The sequence below is a fragment of the Rhipicephalus sanguineus genome, chromosome 4 (assembly GCF_013339695.2).
Source record: "Rhipicephalus sanguineus isolate Rsan-2018 chromosome 4, BIME_Rsan_1.4, whole genome shotgun sequence".
Classification (NCBI taxonomy): Eukaryota; Metazoa; Arthropoda; class Arachnida; order Ixodida; family Ixodidae; genus Rhipicephalus; species Rhipicephalus sanguineus.
Genome location: NC_051179.1, coordinates 7,253,973 through 7,269,602, shown reverse-complemented (window position 1 = coordinate 7,269,602; position 15,630 = coordinate 7,253,973). Strand labels below are relative to the sequence as shown.

The following is a 15,630-nucleotide window of genomic DNA, read 5'->3' as shown; positions in this document are numbered from 1 at the left end:
TCCCACGACGCCAGGTCTTGGTCACCCGCGGCACCCTCATTGGCAGCAGCACCGATATCTTCGCTGTCACCGCCGCTGTTGACGCCAAATGAGGCATGCCGGAAGCAGTTTGCGATCGTGCTTGCTGTTACAGACATCCAAGCAGCCTGTAGCATCTCTATCGCCATGTAGAGTCACGCGCTTCATGCTCATATCGAGTAGAATTTGGTCAATTACACGCTTGCGGTACCGTGCTCAACGCTACGCCGAAATCTTCGGCAACTTTTTTCTTCTTGACGCCGGACTCAACGGCTTTCAACATAGCCGCGTTCTGCTCGATTGTAATCGTTTCGCGCCTTCGTTTGCCGTTGTCCATCTCCTGTCTAGCGGCGGGAACCGAGAGAGACGCTGTTCTGATGCACTAGCAGCAAACGAAAGGCAAAAAGGCCCGCGCCCGCGCGGCGCGGTCGCCGTCCACGCGCGCAACAGGAGAGCGGGCGGGTCCACAAGTTCCGCGGGAAAGGGGAGGCCGGGTGACGTGCGCGGGTGGGTCCAAGAGTTTCAGTGGAAGGGGAGGCAGGCAGACGCGCACCCTCGCGCGTGTTGGCAGGCGGCTCCTCGGGAGCGCGAGTTTTGAATTACCGCATCCGTGATGGGACGTAAACCGTCGCGCGCTATAAGACATTGACTTGCCGGCTACCAAAATGGTCAGTAAATGCTCGGTGGGGAAAAAAAAAAGTTCGTTATATCCATTGCGAGGAAATTTTAGCTTCGTTAAAACGAGGTGTTAAATACATGGGCGTCTATGGGAATTTCAAGGGGAATTACGATTGCTTCGTTATATCCATTAGTTCGTTATATCCCACTTCGTTATAACGAGCTTCTACTGTACTCGTAATTACACGGCGCGTGCACAAATGAGTAATAAGGAACAAAATGTGCTGTGTCCCTGACAGCTAGTACTAATAGCCCCTTTAAATCTCAGTATGCTTTTCCGCAAGAGACACCAGTGTACTATGGCAAAAGTGGCTTAAGGGGAGACGCGGGTCTTGGAACGGTCAAAAATGGTCAAAAAATCGATTTTTCGCAAAGCTTATTTTCGAGGCGTTTGTACTTCTGAGCACCTACTCTCAAATTGCTAACGCTAAATTCGGTCGGGAAACGCGATAAAATCGGCTTTCAAAGCACCCCGGCAGCACTAAAATGTCCCCAAAAGGACGAATTTGTTCGAACTTCCCGCGCGCGCCATGAGCGTTGCAGCGGGCCGAGCGCCGCCATCTTGGGCTAGATTTGAAGCTGTTTTCTTTGTGCACATTTTGCGCCATCTCAAAATGGCGTCGCTCAAGCAGAACGGCCGCCGTCGCGGGTTTTCTGAAGGTCGTTTCCAGGCCACTGATTGGCTCTCACGCGGCGCGCTTTTCAAGCGCGCCTTTCCGAGTCTCCCATTGGCTGGCGCGACCGACACGTCATTTTTTTTTCTTTGTGTTTGGTTCTCCGCCGTGGCTGTCCGTTTGTGTGCGCCTGCTTTTGCGATCGTGCGTGTTTCTCGACGGACCGTGTCTCTACTTTGTGCCGGTAGTTTTTCCACGCGATCGAGATGCCTGGAGACTCTCGTCTGAAACCATCGACGCAACGAGCTTTTGGAAGCCGTAAAAAACGGGCTTGGAACAAGAAGGCGCCGGCTACAAGTGCACCGTCGGCAGCGGAGTTGGAGTCGCGGCCGGACCCTTTGGACCTGCCGGGAACTTCAACTGACGACACCGTGGGACCAAGTTCGACTAGCGAAACACTTCGGGTTGATGCCGCGTACTACTCAACGGCGGAGCAGGCGCAGCGAGTTGAGAGATCGGCGCAAACGAAGACCGTTCTGTCTGGAAAGTCGGCTACCCAGCGCAAGTTCGACCTTCTTGGAGTAAGCGCGGAGTGCCAGACCGGTGACGCCGGGACCGATTTTTTGCTCGTCGATATGAAAGTTTTGAATAACTTTTTTGCACAAGCGAAGTGCGACAAATGCGACGCAAAAAGTCTCAGCGTGAGGAAGGCAACGGACAAGGAGTACGGCCTTGCGGTAAAGCTTATTTTTTCTTGCAGCAGTGTGATTTCGAGAAGAAGCAATTTTCTTCTCCGAGAGTGAGCGGAACTGCCACCATCACTCCCTTCGAAGTCAACATGAGGGCCATGAAGGGGATACAGATGATAGGCAAAGGTGTTACTGCCCTTTCGGACTTTTGTGCGTGTATGAACCTTTCGCACCGAGGCTTGCACCACAAGACGTTTCAGGGACACCTAAAAAGTTTAGTGAAAGCCTGCGAAAACACAGCGACTGAAAGTGAAGCTGCTAGTGTGGCAGTAATAAAAGAGCTGTATACAGACTTCCTGAACCCCATAGGGAACATCGATGTTGTGTTCGACGGCTCATGGATGACGCGAGGTCGGAGCTCACACATAGGTGTGGGCTGCATCATTGAGCTCTACACTGGCCTTGTAATTGACCATGTTGTTTACTCAAACTTTTGTCTCGGCTGTGCCCTGGGACCACAGCCTAGAAAAAGACTCTCTGCGTTTACGCAAGGCAAATGCAACTCATCTGAAGAGCACCAACACAAAAAAGACTCTTGCAAGGAGACACAAAACGGGTGCAACTGAAGATTACAGTCCTGGACTACTTTGAAGGTATTCTCTCAAGCATAGCAACCTATTACCCAGGGTAACATGCTGCCTAACATCTAGAAGGTTCTTCCTAAAGACTGAAAAGACATGAGCAGCCAGCCGCTTGTCATGGTGGGGTTTTGATCATGCTTTGCACATTGGAAAATTTTTTTAGATATGATTCCTTGGGTGGAACAAGACACTTTCTGTTTTGTTTTGAAGGGAAACAGATGGGGAACATGTGAATAAAATTTATGGTTAAAGGTTCCTTTTAGAAATTTATACAGTGCGTGTCAATCTTCAAACGCGATTTTCTCAGCTTCACATTTTTTGCCAACTTGACCAGCCTTACGGATCTTTTCATTATGTTTTTGTAAGGTAATTTTGATAAATTTTATACCGTTGAATTCGTAAGAAATAGGACTGTGGAGCTATGCTATTTTTTTGTGGCTAAGATGAACATATGAAATTTTGTGAACAATAATGTGAGCTAATTGCATTTCAAGATTACACAATGTCAATACAATTGAAAGTTCTTATATGATGATATATCTCAGTGACAATATAAATAGCATAGCTCCACATGGCAGGTCTTTGGCTACAGCTGCATCTTAAACAGAACCTAAAAATACTGAGGGAAAGTGTCTTAATGACCCGTAAGAAATTACCTAATTAGATTTCACTTATGCTCTCACAATTTGATAACTAATTGAAGTACATGAAAACTAATTATATTTTTGAAAACAGGAGGAAGAAATACATATACACACCCAATTTCATTACAATATCTCCAATAATAAAACTTTTCGTTTCGAGACCAGTGTCTCCCCTTAAAAGAGTTCTGCACGTAATAAAACAAGCATCAGGAAATTTGAGAACTACTGTCCTTTTCGATTGCGATAACTATATAGACAATATCGACGAGTTTTCCCCGTCACCTCCCGTGTAAAGTCCAAATTGATAACATATCCCTCTGCATAGTATGTTCTACCGCGGGTAAAGGCGGGCGACGAACGCGACTGAAGCAGATATCAGACGAGCCAGCCCATCTCCGTCGCTCGGAGGGTACATGCGATAACACCACTCCGCTCGGGAAGCCTGCCATCAAAGCACAGAGGAAACGCCCCGCCCGTCTTGAACAAGCATGAAAAGACGCGACATGGGGGCAAGGGGGTGGGGGGGGGCTGTCCTCTACGTGGGCGCGGCCAGCGGTTACAACAGCTTCCCATTAGGGGGTCCTGTCAGTAACTCCTCAAGATCCAATAAACTTCGTTGTCTGTCTGTTTCCTCCCTCTGCAACACATCGCAAGATGAGCAGAGAAGGAAGGAGGAAAGAGACACCGGCTTCCCCTAAAGGAAAGCCGGCAAGAAAGAAAAAGAAAGTGGGCATCGAGACTTCCAGCCTCACGCTTCGTCTCTTCGCTACTCGCGCAGTGTTGTAGGTGTTGCGAATAAAAGTAACCACATACGTTACTCGTTACGCTAACAAAAAAGGAATGTGTTACCGCCCTACATTACCTACAAAAAAAGGTAACGCCTTGTTACCGAAAAAAGTAACACATCATACTTTTGCAGTTAGTTCAGGGTCAGAAATTTGAATCAGTGTGTCTTCGCTGCAGGAATCCACAGTAACAATGTTATAAAGCTCATATTTTTATTTCACATAATTAGGGTGGCTAGAATTGGGAGGTGTGAAAACCGGCCGCTCTAAGTTGGCCCCCATTCGCGATCCTGCAGCGGTGGCGCTGTAGTCGGAGGCGCTGCCAGCTTGCGCTGTGGTAATGCACTCGCGCGTCGGCAGGATTTTGTCTTCAGGAGTGCAAACCTGTGCTGCATCGCGTATGGTGGAGTGAGGGAACGCTGGTGTGGCTTCAGGGAGGCGGGGGAAATGCCCCCTGCCAACGACCATGCACTCGCGTCGGTCGTTGCTAGATTTTCGCCAGTGAAACAGCTTTATCTCACTCAAGGATCATGGCATTAGTGCGAAGCCCTCGGCAGCCAACAACCAGGCATAATTCGAGCCTCCATAATGAAACCATTCTTCGATGAAGTGTTATTTCGAATGAACCAATGTTTACATGTTTGACGAAGGCAAAATTATCTTCATCGTCATAAGATTTATCTACACATTTAAGGAGTAAAAGAGAGCTTCTTCCTGCAGGAGCGTTATATCTGACGACGTTTTCTAACATTATCACGGGATAACCTTTGATACATTGTAGTTACTCGTACTACTAAATATACTTCGAGAGTGCGCATTGCCTTGTCCATTTGTTCCTTGCCATTTGCTCAATGCTGAATTTGCATGTTAGACTCGAGGTCGCGCCGTCACGCAGCCAGTATGCTCCAAGTTGAATAGAAATTGATACATCAATTAGTTCCATGGCTTCAACAAAATTTAATTAGCATCATTTTCTGATCAATACACTGGTGGATACTCTTGTAGGTGATGCGCATGTATTCAATTTTTTTTTTAATTTGTCCTCGCTTTATGCCTGGTTGACCCCCTTCAAAGGAAAATAAACCCTCGATCGTGATGCAAAAGAATTTGACCACTGATATCTCAATTCTTCACATGTTCGACGTAGCCAATTTCTGTAACACGCTTCTTACAGAGCTGCAACAAGCTGCCTACTATCTTTGAATGCAACCGCACTGTGCTGAACGCAAGAGTCAGCCTGCTTTACATATATATCTGTGTCAAGTTGTATAGTAACTTTGATGGATACAGCAGCCCTCAAATATCCCATTTGCTAGTTATCGGACTTTGCAGCTGTCATGCAGTGCTTTCTATTAGCACGATGCACGCATTTTTGCAGTGTGTGCAGCCCGATAGCACAATGCGCTTTGTAACTGCGTAGCCCGCGACTAAATACACAAGGTGAGCATCGCTGCGTTGCTCTTTAAAGTCTATGAAAGTATGATAAATAAAATAAAACAGAAGAAGAAAATAAAACGTTCAGATTAATTCATTTATCACTTGCCCGTGCTTGTCACAGACGCACGCAAAAAGCCTTTGCAGCACTTGAACGGGTTCAGTACATTTACCTTGTGTCAAAATGTTTTTTCACAGATGGCCGAATTCTCGCTGTATCGCTCTGTCAGCCTTTGGGATTGCCCGCTTCCAAACTGCTAATCTGTCTGCATGCCGGCGTACGGGAAAGTGACACTTTTTCCGCACATGTTCTGCACACCGAATCGCAGTGCCTGGCACAAAACACGGTCCTTGTGTATATCTTCTTTGTCTCCGTGCGTTTGCGCGAATCCGTTAAGATGGTCGCTGAGTTTCTTCTTTTTTTGTACACGTCATTCCTCTCAAGGAACACTAACACAGGGAACTCGTAAAAGCACGTGCACGCCAACGAAGCTGACAAGCTTCTGTCGCAAGCGGCTTCATGCTTCAACAAAACTCCCCCATGCCCCATGCGAGCAGGCAGCGCCTCCGACTGTCACGCTATATCTCGACCTAGCGGAGGGATCGCGCAACGCGGCACCTTCGGGCAAGGGAAACATGGCTTGCTTTTCACACCTCCCCATTCTAGCCACCCTAACATAATACAGTTGAACCCGTTTATAACGAACTCGAAAGTGTCGCGAAAAGTGGTTGTTATATCAGTAGTTCGTTGTATATGGACTCGCCCTTAAAAACGTGCGCTTAGAGGCCAAGCCCCCTTTTTTTTTCTTTGCACTTTTATTAAAGGGCTAACAACCCCTTCGGTGACAAGCTAAGCCTTTTCGCGTCGTGACACGACGCCCGCTGCGTGCTCATGAGTGAATTAACCGCCTTTGCAATGAGCTGGCACCATTTCACCGAAGCGCACTACCGCGACGTGGAGCCGATCATCCCTGGCTAGTTGCGTGCAGCCCATCGCTTACTCGGCTCGCGGAGTCACTGCCGGGCCGCTTGCCATATGCCGTTTGCGTGCGTTTGTACTCTCTTCGTGCTTGCTTCACTCCGGACTGTGCACGTGTGCGGCGACTAGCCTCTTCGTTCAACGCGGCGAAAACAAGCATTTTGCAAGCAACGTGCACTCGACGTCTCCGCGATGCTCTCGCGGCCCTGCACGACGATGCGCGGCGCACTTGAGTTGTCACCTAGTCAAACACGCAGTATATGCTCGCTGTCAGTGCATCGACGTTTCTCGGTGCCCGCGCCGCTCAACAACAGCGAGCTACTTTCGTTTCTACAAAGCGACGCGCACTTTAAAGCGGCCTCGCACGACGCGGCGAACTTGCAAAAGGCAGCATGGCGCGCTCGTACCGCCGTCAATCCGCAGTGTACGGCGTACGCCACACGCGCAGCCGAGGAGATATCTACAGATGACTGTGATAAGGTTGTCGGCTATAAGTCATAATGGCACGTTCATCGACGGCCGCCACCTCGCCTTCGCTCTTTTCTGATGCTTATCCGCGCAAGCATCGCCGCAATCGTGCGGAAGTCGTAATCACCGATCGACCGGTCTCTGCCGTTACCGAAAAAACAGACGACCTTTTGCGGCACATTGTGGCGTCGACGAGTTTAGGGACGCAGTGTACCTTTTTGCGATGGAAAGTTATCGCGGTTATCACTTCTTGCATTTATGCCTTCTTGCGTTCCAAGGCATTGTTTGGTTCATCGCAGGCGGTCGTAGCTGCAGAGAACGGAGTCAGGAAAGGTTACCGTGCAAAAGCTGACCCCAAGGCTTCATGCTGCCTACTATTTTTTTTTCCTCACTGCCATTCTGCCACTGAAGAAAAGGCTCGAAAGTGAGCGAACTCGCTCGCAGCGTCCGAAATCTGCGTGCGGTGCTCGCCGATCTGGGATATCTTAGTCGCGAGCACCATGGTCGCAAGTAAACTGGAGCGGGGCACGCGCGAGCGCGCGCCCCTGTCACGCTTTAGAAGGAATGTTTTAACTTTTTTTCGCTTCGTATGCGCCATATTTTTAGCGCGACCGTGTCTGAAGTGTTCGTTGTAAAAGTAGGAGGCTTTGAAAAATGTTCGCTATATGTGGACGCAGTTTCAATGGTTAGCATAGGAAAATCGTAAGTGCACCCAAATATGGTCGTTATAACCGATAGATCATTATATGTGGGATCGTTATAAGTGGGCTCGACTGTACTTCTAGCCCTAACAACGACTGTACCTGAAATGCTGGTTTAACGAGAATATTTTGCTTAATTATGCCAGAATTCAGCCATAATATAGTCGCAAATTAAGTTGCCTGTACATGTGATGGCTTATTTGTAGAGCGACACCCCGTGTTCCAAGGATTTTTCATTTCTTCAAGCTTCCACTTTCCCCTGAACTTTTTGCTTATACAGTGGAACCTCGTTAATGCGTACCTGCTGGGAACGCCGCATAACTACGCACTAAACGGTAGTACGCATTAACCACCAAGTGAAAATTTGCATCTCCTCGCGTACGCCATCGCCGCCAGCAAAGAAATAAATACAGTGCCACAGCAAATATTGCCTAAAGTACCCATTGCAAAGCCTTTTCTTTCTTTTTGCCGAACTAGAGAAAAGATTCTGGTACTCTCGCACGACCGTCCGATAGTGCCGATAGCGCGCGGTGGCGACGCCAAGGAGCATTTCGGAACTATTACAGGGTCCGGTATACGCAGTGACCGACGTAGCGTCAGAACGGACATTGTCGGCTTTCCGCGATATATGTGTGTGCGTCTGTACCGCGATCTGCTACTAAATGAAAACTGACACAGTTCTAGTGAAACGCTGTACGGCTGCGTGGAGCCGATCGTCTCCTGGCTAGTTGCGTGCAGCGTGTCGCCTTCTCGGCTCACACCGTCACTGCCGCGCCGCTTGCTGTATCGCACGCGCGCATTTGTCGTGGGAGTGTTCTTCGTACCCACTTCGCTCCAGACCGTGCACAGATGCGGCGATGAGCGCAGATGAGCTTGTTCGGTTAATAGACGAATTTCCTGCAAGCGATGCGCACTCCGCGACGCTCAAGCGGTCCTGGCAGCGGACGGAAGCGCGTTTGGGTGGTCGCCCAATAAAAGCGTGCAGTATGGTTACAACAGCGCTACGCTTGCTGTACCGTACGCATGCGTTTAGCGTGATAGCGTCTATGCAAAGAGGTTTCTTGTCGCCCACAAATAGCAACGCTCAACTCCGCAACGGCGAGGTGCTTTCGTTTCTACAAAGCGGCGCGCGCTTGAACACGGCCCCGCACAACGAGGCGGCAGAGATCGGCGGCCCAGCACGTTCAGGTTGTCGCCTATTCAAAGCGTGCAGTAGGCTTAAAGCAGTGCTGCGCCACACGTGTGCCCGCGCAGATATCTGAAGATACTTATTGTGATAAGGTTGTCGGCGATAAGTCATGCTGGTGCGTCCGTCGGTGGCCGCCGCCTCACCTTCGTTCTTTCCCGATGCTTACCCGCAAAGGCGTCGCCGCAATCGCGCGGAAGTCGGAATCAGTGATCGACCGACCTACGCACTTCTTTGAAAAGACGGAAAACCTTTAGCGGCACATTGTGGCGTCAGGAAGTTCAGCGGTGCAGTAAAATTTTATGGCACAAAACGTTATCGCGGTACGCAGGGTACGCACTAACCGGTAGGCGTAGGGCGAAGCACTACAGCTTAAGCGGTCAGCGAATGCATTAGGCTCTATGAGACTCGGTCGGGGATTCGTCGCAACTACGTTTTAACCGTTAGTACGCTTAAAGCGGGTACGTTTTAACGAGGTTCGACTGTACAGTAAAAGCTCGTTAATTCGGATTTCTAGGGACCGGAAAAAATGTCCGAATTAACCGAATGTCCGAATTATCGAATGGTCGAAAATAAACACAATAAATGCGCTAGTTTTTTCAACATACCTTTACTTAAAGTAATCGCGGATGCTTGTCTGTTTTCGAGCAGATATTCGCGCGGACACAATTTTTCTGAGCCCTTCAAGGTGCTCAGCAGCTCGCATGATGTCTGCAGTGTCCGCAAAAGTTTCACCCGTCATCCACGCTTTTCGGTTGGCACGGTAATCCACAGGAAGATTGTTGACGTTCTTAAAGCAGCGTGGCTTTTGAACCTTTCCGATAACGAGAAGCAGCAAGAGCTCTGTTCCCGTCACGTTGGCGGCTAAAAGTACGGTTACTCGTTCCTTGCTTCTTTTGCCGCCGATACAAGGATCCCCTTTCATCACTCTTCATCACTTCTTGTCGGGACTTTATTCAGAGCACGCAAAATTTCTACTTTGGTGGTGCTTGGCCTCGTACTTGGGCTGCTTCGTCGGCGTTGCCATCGGCGTGGAGTGCGGTCACACGAGAAGTCAGCACAAAAGCACCAGCAACGATCAAGCTAAAGGAGCCGTACTAAATCGGCGATCAACGATGCAGCACACCAATGGGAACAAAGCAACAAAACCCACACGCGAAAAAAAGGCGTTCAACCAGTCTCAATCCAAGCCAAGTCGATAATTGATGTCCATGGCGATGCTGCGTTTGAGCTTCACTTTTGTTCCGAATTGTTCTTTTTTCGTTTTCGAGCCTCGCCAGCGGCCCGAAAGTCACCGAATTATCCGATTTGCGGTCAAATCTGTCCGAAATAACGAGCGCCCAGTCTCATAGACTGATCCTTATATTTACAGGGACCAGATGGCGTGTCCGAATTAACAGATTTTCCGAATTAACAGATTTTCCGAATTAACGAGAGTCGAATTAACGAGCTTTTACTGTAACTCTCAAGCACACGGGGGGCCATTTTTCTCAATAAGACATAAAAAAAAATAAAATCTGATCATCAATGCTCTCCGCAAAGAAAACATCACTCAAATCTTAACAAATTTACAGTAACTCTGGCGGTGTGCTCCTACTAATGAGTCAGATGCTGAAGTTTTGTAGCCATAAACTAAATGGCTTAGCTCAGGGCAAAAAATATTTGCACACGTATAAATTTTCTCCCCTTCAACCGGTATACCGTATTTACTCGATTCTACCGCGCCCTCGATTGTAACGCGCACCAGTTTTCCGCGGCGAAAAAAAAAAAAATTAAACATCGATTGTAACGCGCACCCATTTTTCATGACAGAAAAAAACAAAAACAGTCCCTAGGAGTGAACCTTCGCACATTCAGAAGAACATTTAAAGTTTCAAAAAATAAAACAAAGTCAAACAGCGGGCCTTGCCGCTAAAACTGTCACCACTACGGCGGCGATACGAGTCGCGTAACGGTCCAACGGATCAGTCCTCGTCGCTGTCGGACAACTCCTTCTCGCTGTCAACGGCCCAGAGCATCTCATCCTCGGTACCGTCCATGGCATTCGAGATGCCACATTTCTGAAAGGCCTTGATGACCATGGCTGATGGTATCGCACACCACGCATCCTTGACCCATCCAGCGAAGTCTTGCAGAGAGGCGCGCTTCATCCTGTTGCTTGGCGTGAAATCGTGCCGGCCATTGATCAGCCAGTCGGTGTAGAGCGCCCGCATCTTGTCCTTCACTGGCTTGTTGAGGCAGACATTGAGCGGTTGAAGCTGTGATGTCATGCCGCCAGGTATAATGACAAGGTCCGTATTGCACGCGGCGAGCTTGTCCTTGATCCGCTGGTCGAGGTGGCATCTGAATGTGTCGAGCACGAGCATCGCTCGCAGGCCCAAACCGGCGCCGGGCCTCCTCCGCCAGATGTGATCGATCGAATCCGCGACCAGGTCCGTCGTCATCCAACCTTTCTCGTTGGCTCGCACGATTACACCACTCTGGAAGACGACTCCTTTCGGGAGCGTCTTACGTTTGAATATTAGGTACGGAGCAAGCTTGTGCCCATCTGAGGTGCAACAAAGCATCGCCGTCACTCTAGTTCTCTCGTGGTCGGATGTCAACACGCGCACTTGCTTCGCCCCTTTCTTCTCGACGGTTGTGGTGCCAGGCATGTCGAAGTAGAGAGGCGTCTGGTCGGCATTCCCGATTTGACCAAGCTGGTAGCCGTTGCTGTGGCGCAAGTTTATGACGAACCTCTGAAAACTGCGAAGCTTCTCCTCATACTCATCTGGCAACTTCTGGCATATGCCTGTGTGCCTTCGAAGGGAAAAGCCTTTCCGCTTCATGAAGTTTGTGAGCCAGCCCCTGCTTGCTTTGAAATCGCTCCGCGTTAGCCCTTTTTCTAAGGCTAACTGCATTGCCCGGACCTGGAGCACATCTGTCGTCACGGGCCGCTGAGCCGCTCGCTGCTCAAGCACATACTCAGCGAGCAGCTCTTCGATTTCGGGAAACCGGCCCTGCTTTGGTCCACTGAAACCTTTCCGCGAGGCTTTGCTGTAAAAAATCTTCTCTTTCTGTCTGCGCCAGTCTCGCACGCACGTTTCGGGAACTCCGAACGACCGCGACGCGGCCCGATTTCCGTCTGTCTCCGCACATGCAATCTCTTTTCTTTTAAATGCGGCATCGTGGTGCACTCGTCGAGTCGTTGGAGTCGGCACTTCCATGTCGTCGATGCGATGCGATGACAATGGCAGAAATGGCCGAGGCACGTAGGAGGCGGCCATTTTTTAAATGCCGATGGCAATGCGATAACCGAGATTTTTTTTTTTTTTTTTTGTACTCGATTCTAACGCGCATGCGATTTTGGGACCCATTTTACCAGAAAAAAGGTGCGCGTTAGATTCGAGTAAATACGGTATTTGTCATGAAGGTGTTCCAGTTCATCCTGATTCACTCAGAAATTCAGTACCTAAGAGCGTATGCCCACAGTTGTAGATAAAAAGAAGCAAATTTCATTTTGAAAACAGTTGATAAACAGCACTAGAGTATAGACCCTTTTTGTACAAGGGTGCCCCAAGCACCCTTCATGCGAACTACTCCAAGCCACCATGCTTAGGGCAGCGCAGCAGACGACACTGTCTGCGACTAGGGTGGCTACCTAGTGTGATTGCCGGTGCGCACGTTTCGCTAGCGTGGCAGTCAGCCCGCGCGTTGCGAATTGCGCTGGCAACGTGTTGCTGAAGATGGTTGGAAGGTGCTGTGTTCCGTTGTGTCACCAACGAGGCTGCCGCGACGAGAACGGAAAGGTATGTGTGGCAGACCAATGTAAACAAACACACGTGTTGCATATGTGCGCACAGTGCATGTATCAATGTCACTATGGTCGTGGAAGCGCTAGGCCGCGTAGACATGCTGTGGATTTTTTATGTAAAATGCTCGTCCCCACGATGGATGACACGGTATCGACCATCATAAGCGCGTTGCAGTGGCTTCCGTACTCGATGATGGCGACGTGGCACTCCGACATCGCCAGCTTTGCGGGAAAATGGGAAGTATCTTGCTGGCAGCGCGGTTCAGGGCCACGAAGCGTGCGGAATGAAACTCACAGTCTGCTCATGTAGCTGGTGGAGTCAGGACATGATAGCGAGGGCAGCAAGGACACCAAGCCACCATAGTAAGTACGTACAGTGTATTTTTCCAAACCGCAGAAGGCCGCTCCTGGCAGCCAAGTTGTTGTGATGCCTCAGCGGACCGACTACATTCAGTTTCACACATCAAGCGCACCGCTGTTGCAGCTGTGCAAGAAGTTCGGTCAGCAAAATGTACAAATCCGCGTGTCTACTTTCTCTGGTTTTCGCGGTTGTGAATGCTCGTGTGAGCCAAGCACAAGCATGCACTTGAGGCGTCGCAAACGGCTACAAATGAAATACTGAAACAACAAAACGTCAGGTGATGTGAAACAGTGCAGTAAAAGCCGCATAACGGAGTTTGTTTATTTCTAATTAAGGCACAAATCATGTATTGCTCAGCCTAAAAAAGAAAACGAAATCACACTCTGGCGGTAAAGACATTAAACTATTTGTTAGCGCAAACGCATTTTTTTTCCTAAGCATCGCTAGCCTCTACAGCGTTGCACCTGTTGTATGCGAAACAGAATACGCGAAAGCGCTCGGCACTGGCCGCTCAAGACTTGCAGTCTCGCGCGTCCACCTTGTTTCGCAGGTCGGCCACCATTGTGTTCTTCACAGGCGATGCTGCTACAGTTACGTGGACGTAACATCCCGTCAGCAGCATTTAGCTCTGACGAGCAATATTCCTCGTTACTGGCTACTGAAGTCCAAGTTGGAGGGGTTATGCGTCAGCCTCGGCGCGGCAGCCACGTCAAATCGTTCGTCGACGCGGTCGACGGGTCACTCATTATGACGCCGAAGTCAGTTGCACTACCTTTGCGAAGCAAGGCACGAGTGGATTCATTCGCAGATTTTGGAGGCGCTGATATGCAACGGTGCAGCTGCCTGGCACCCACGCACGGGCACATTAGACGGGCGCACGTACGGATAGTCACACCCCCTTGCTCTAAACATGGCGAATTCTATCCCAGAACTCATTGCAAAATCGAAATTGACAAAAGCCCACCGTCAGGTGGCGTATTTATGAAAAGGGTCTATTGTGCGGTCAACTTTCCAAGTACCTCAAGGAAATATATCCAGCCAAGAACAAATGAACACAGGAAGCGATGAAAGAGATAGAAAACTAGCCGCTTTCCTGTCTCCTTCACCGTTTCCTGTGTTCGTCCGTTCTTGGCTGGATATTTTCCTTGATGCAATGCACCAACTAGTCCAACAACGAGTGCTACTAGAACATTTCCAAGTACAATTTTAGAAATTCAGCAACAGCTGCATTTCAAAGGTGTCACTGGACAGACTGCCTCGCATCGTAATGAATATGTCTACACATACACTGAATAGGCACTCGATAGACGCATTAAGTGGTATTCCTATCGTCAATGCCTGGCACATCGACAGCAGTCCGCCACTGCAACAAAATAACGTCGAGGCGAGCTTTGGGAAATTGGCGGCTTTGAGACGAAGGAATTGTGTGTATAACTCCAGTGATAATTGGAATAGAAAGTAACTAGTAACATGAAACCTCACATTATCTAAAATGTTAATGTACGCACATTACCAGTTACAGTTCCGAAATTGTAACGAGTACGTTACCAGGTTACCTAAAAAAGTAACGCATTATCCGTAACACTTTTATACTTGTAATACGTTACCGTCAACACTGCTCGTGCGTATTGACAAGAGTTTCTAGGTGTCGACGGCATGATTAGAACACTCAAATTGACGACATCACAACTAGTGCACCGTCACTCAGGATGGTATGGGCCACACTGAACACGTCACAGTAATGTCGATGTCGCAAGGTGCTGAACTCCTCGTTCAGCTTTCATACGCTGTTTGCCCTCGAAATAAGAAACTTCCAGGCCACAGACAGCATTCACATTTGGTCAAAAATACATATGCATACCGAGCAATTGAAATAAAGACACATCTCAAGCTTGAAAATTTGTGTCAGTGCCCCTTGTGGCAATCTCTCCACCACTTTCTGTGGTTCAGAGGATTTCTGCTGTGTGTTTACTATCATCTCGACCTTTCAGTCTCCCTTGAGACTGAGCCCATGCAACATGGACATTGTTTCGTGCAAAAAGTGGGACAAGATAGTTGGCTGCAAGCAGGCTCCATACTTTTCAATGAAAATGTTAACAGAGTGTGAGAAAAGCATGACAGGACAGCACAGGACTGACCGTGTTGAAGCGATAGTAGACCAGATGCTTGAGGTCCTTGCACATGCGGATCTGTCGCATCAGCTTGTACTTGTAGCGGTACATGCCCGTCAGCTGGCCTACATGGGCAAACACATACTGCAGCCCATCTGCCAGCTGGAATGCATCCACATTGTTCAGCCGGTACTGCACATGGCTGTCCACCACCAACTTCGTCAGCCGAAGGATTTCACGACACAGGTGGAACGCATTGCCAAAGCGACTCTTCTTGCGCTCCTGCATCAAGGACAGGTCACATACTAACCATTAAACAACAAGCCCACAAGGGACACCAAAGGCAAATATTGCAAGGTGCATTGATGAAATACCACTCTAGGAACAGTGCATTATCTGATGCATGCCGAGATAAATATAAATAATGTTTCATAGGTGGTCAGCATGCACACCATGCACAATGATTTGGAATGTGCCAGGTGTAGATCGGGATTACGATTTTTGTCACGTTATCTTGGGAGCACTTGC

At 48.9% G+C, this 15,630-nt stretch overlaps 1 protein-coding gene across 1 annotated transcript in view; it reads right to left on the bottom strand.

Annotated features, from left to right (window-relative positions):
- Positions 1-15,630, bottom strand: part of LOC119389333 (pre-mRNA-processing-splicing factor 8) — a 619,528-nt gene that overhangs the window by 347,978 nt on the left and 255,920 nt on the right. Inside the window, exon 11 of the mRNA XM_037656539.1 lies at positions 15,130-15,384. Coding sequence (XP_037512467.1) covers positions 15,130-15,384 — 255 coding nt within the window. The remainder of the gene's footprint in view (positions 1-15,129; positions 15,385-15,630) is intronic.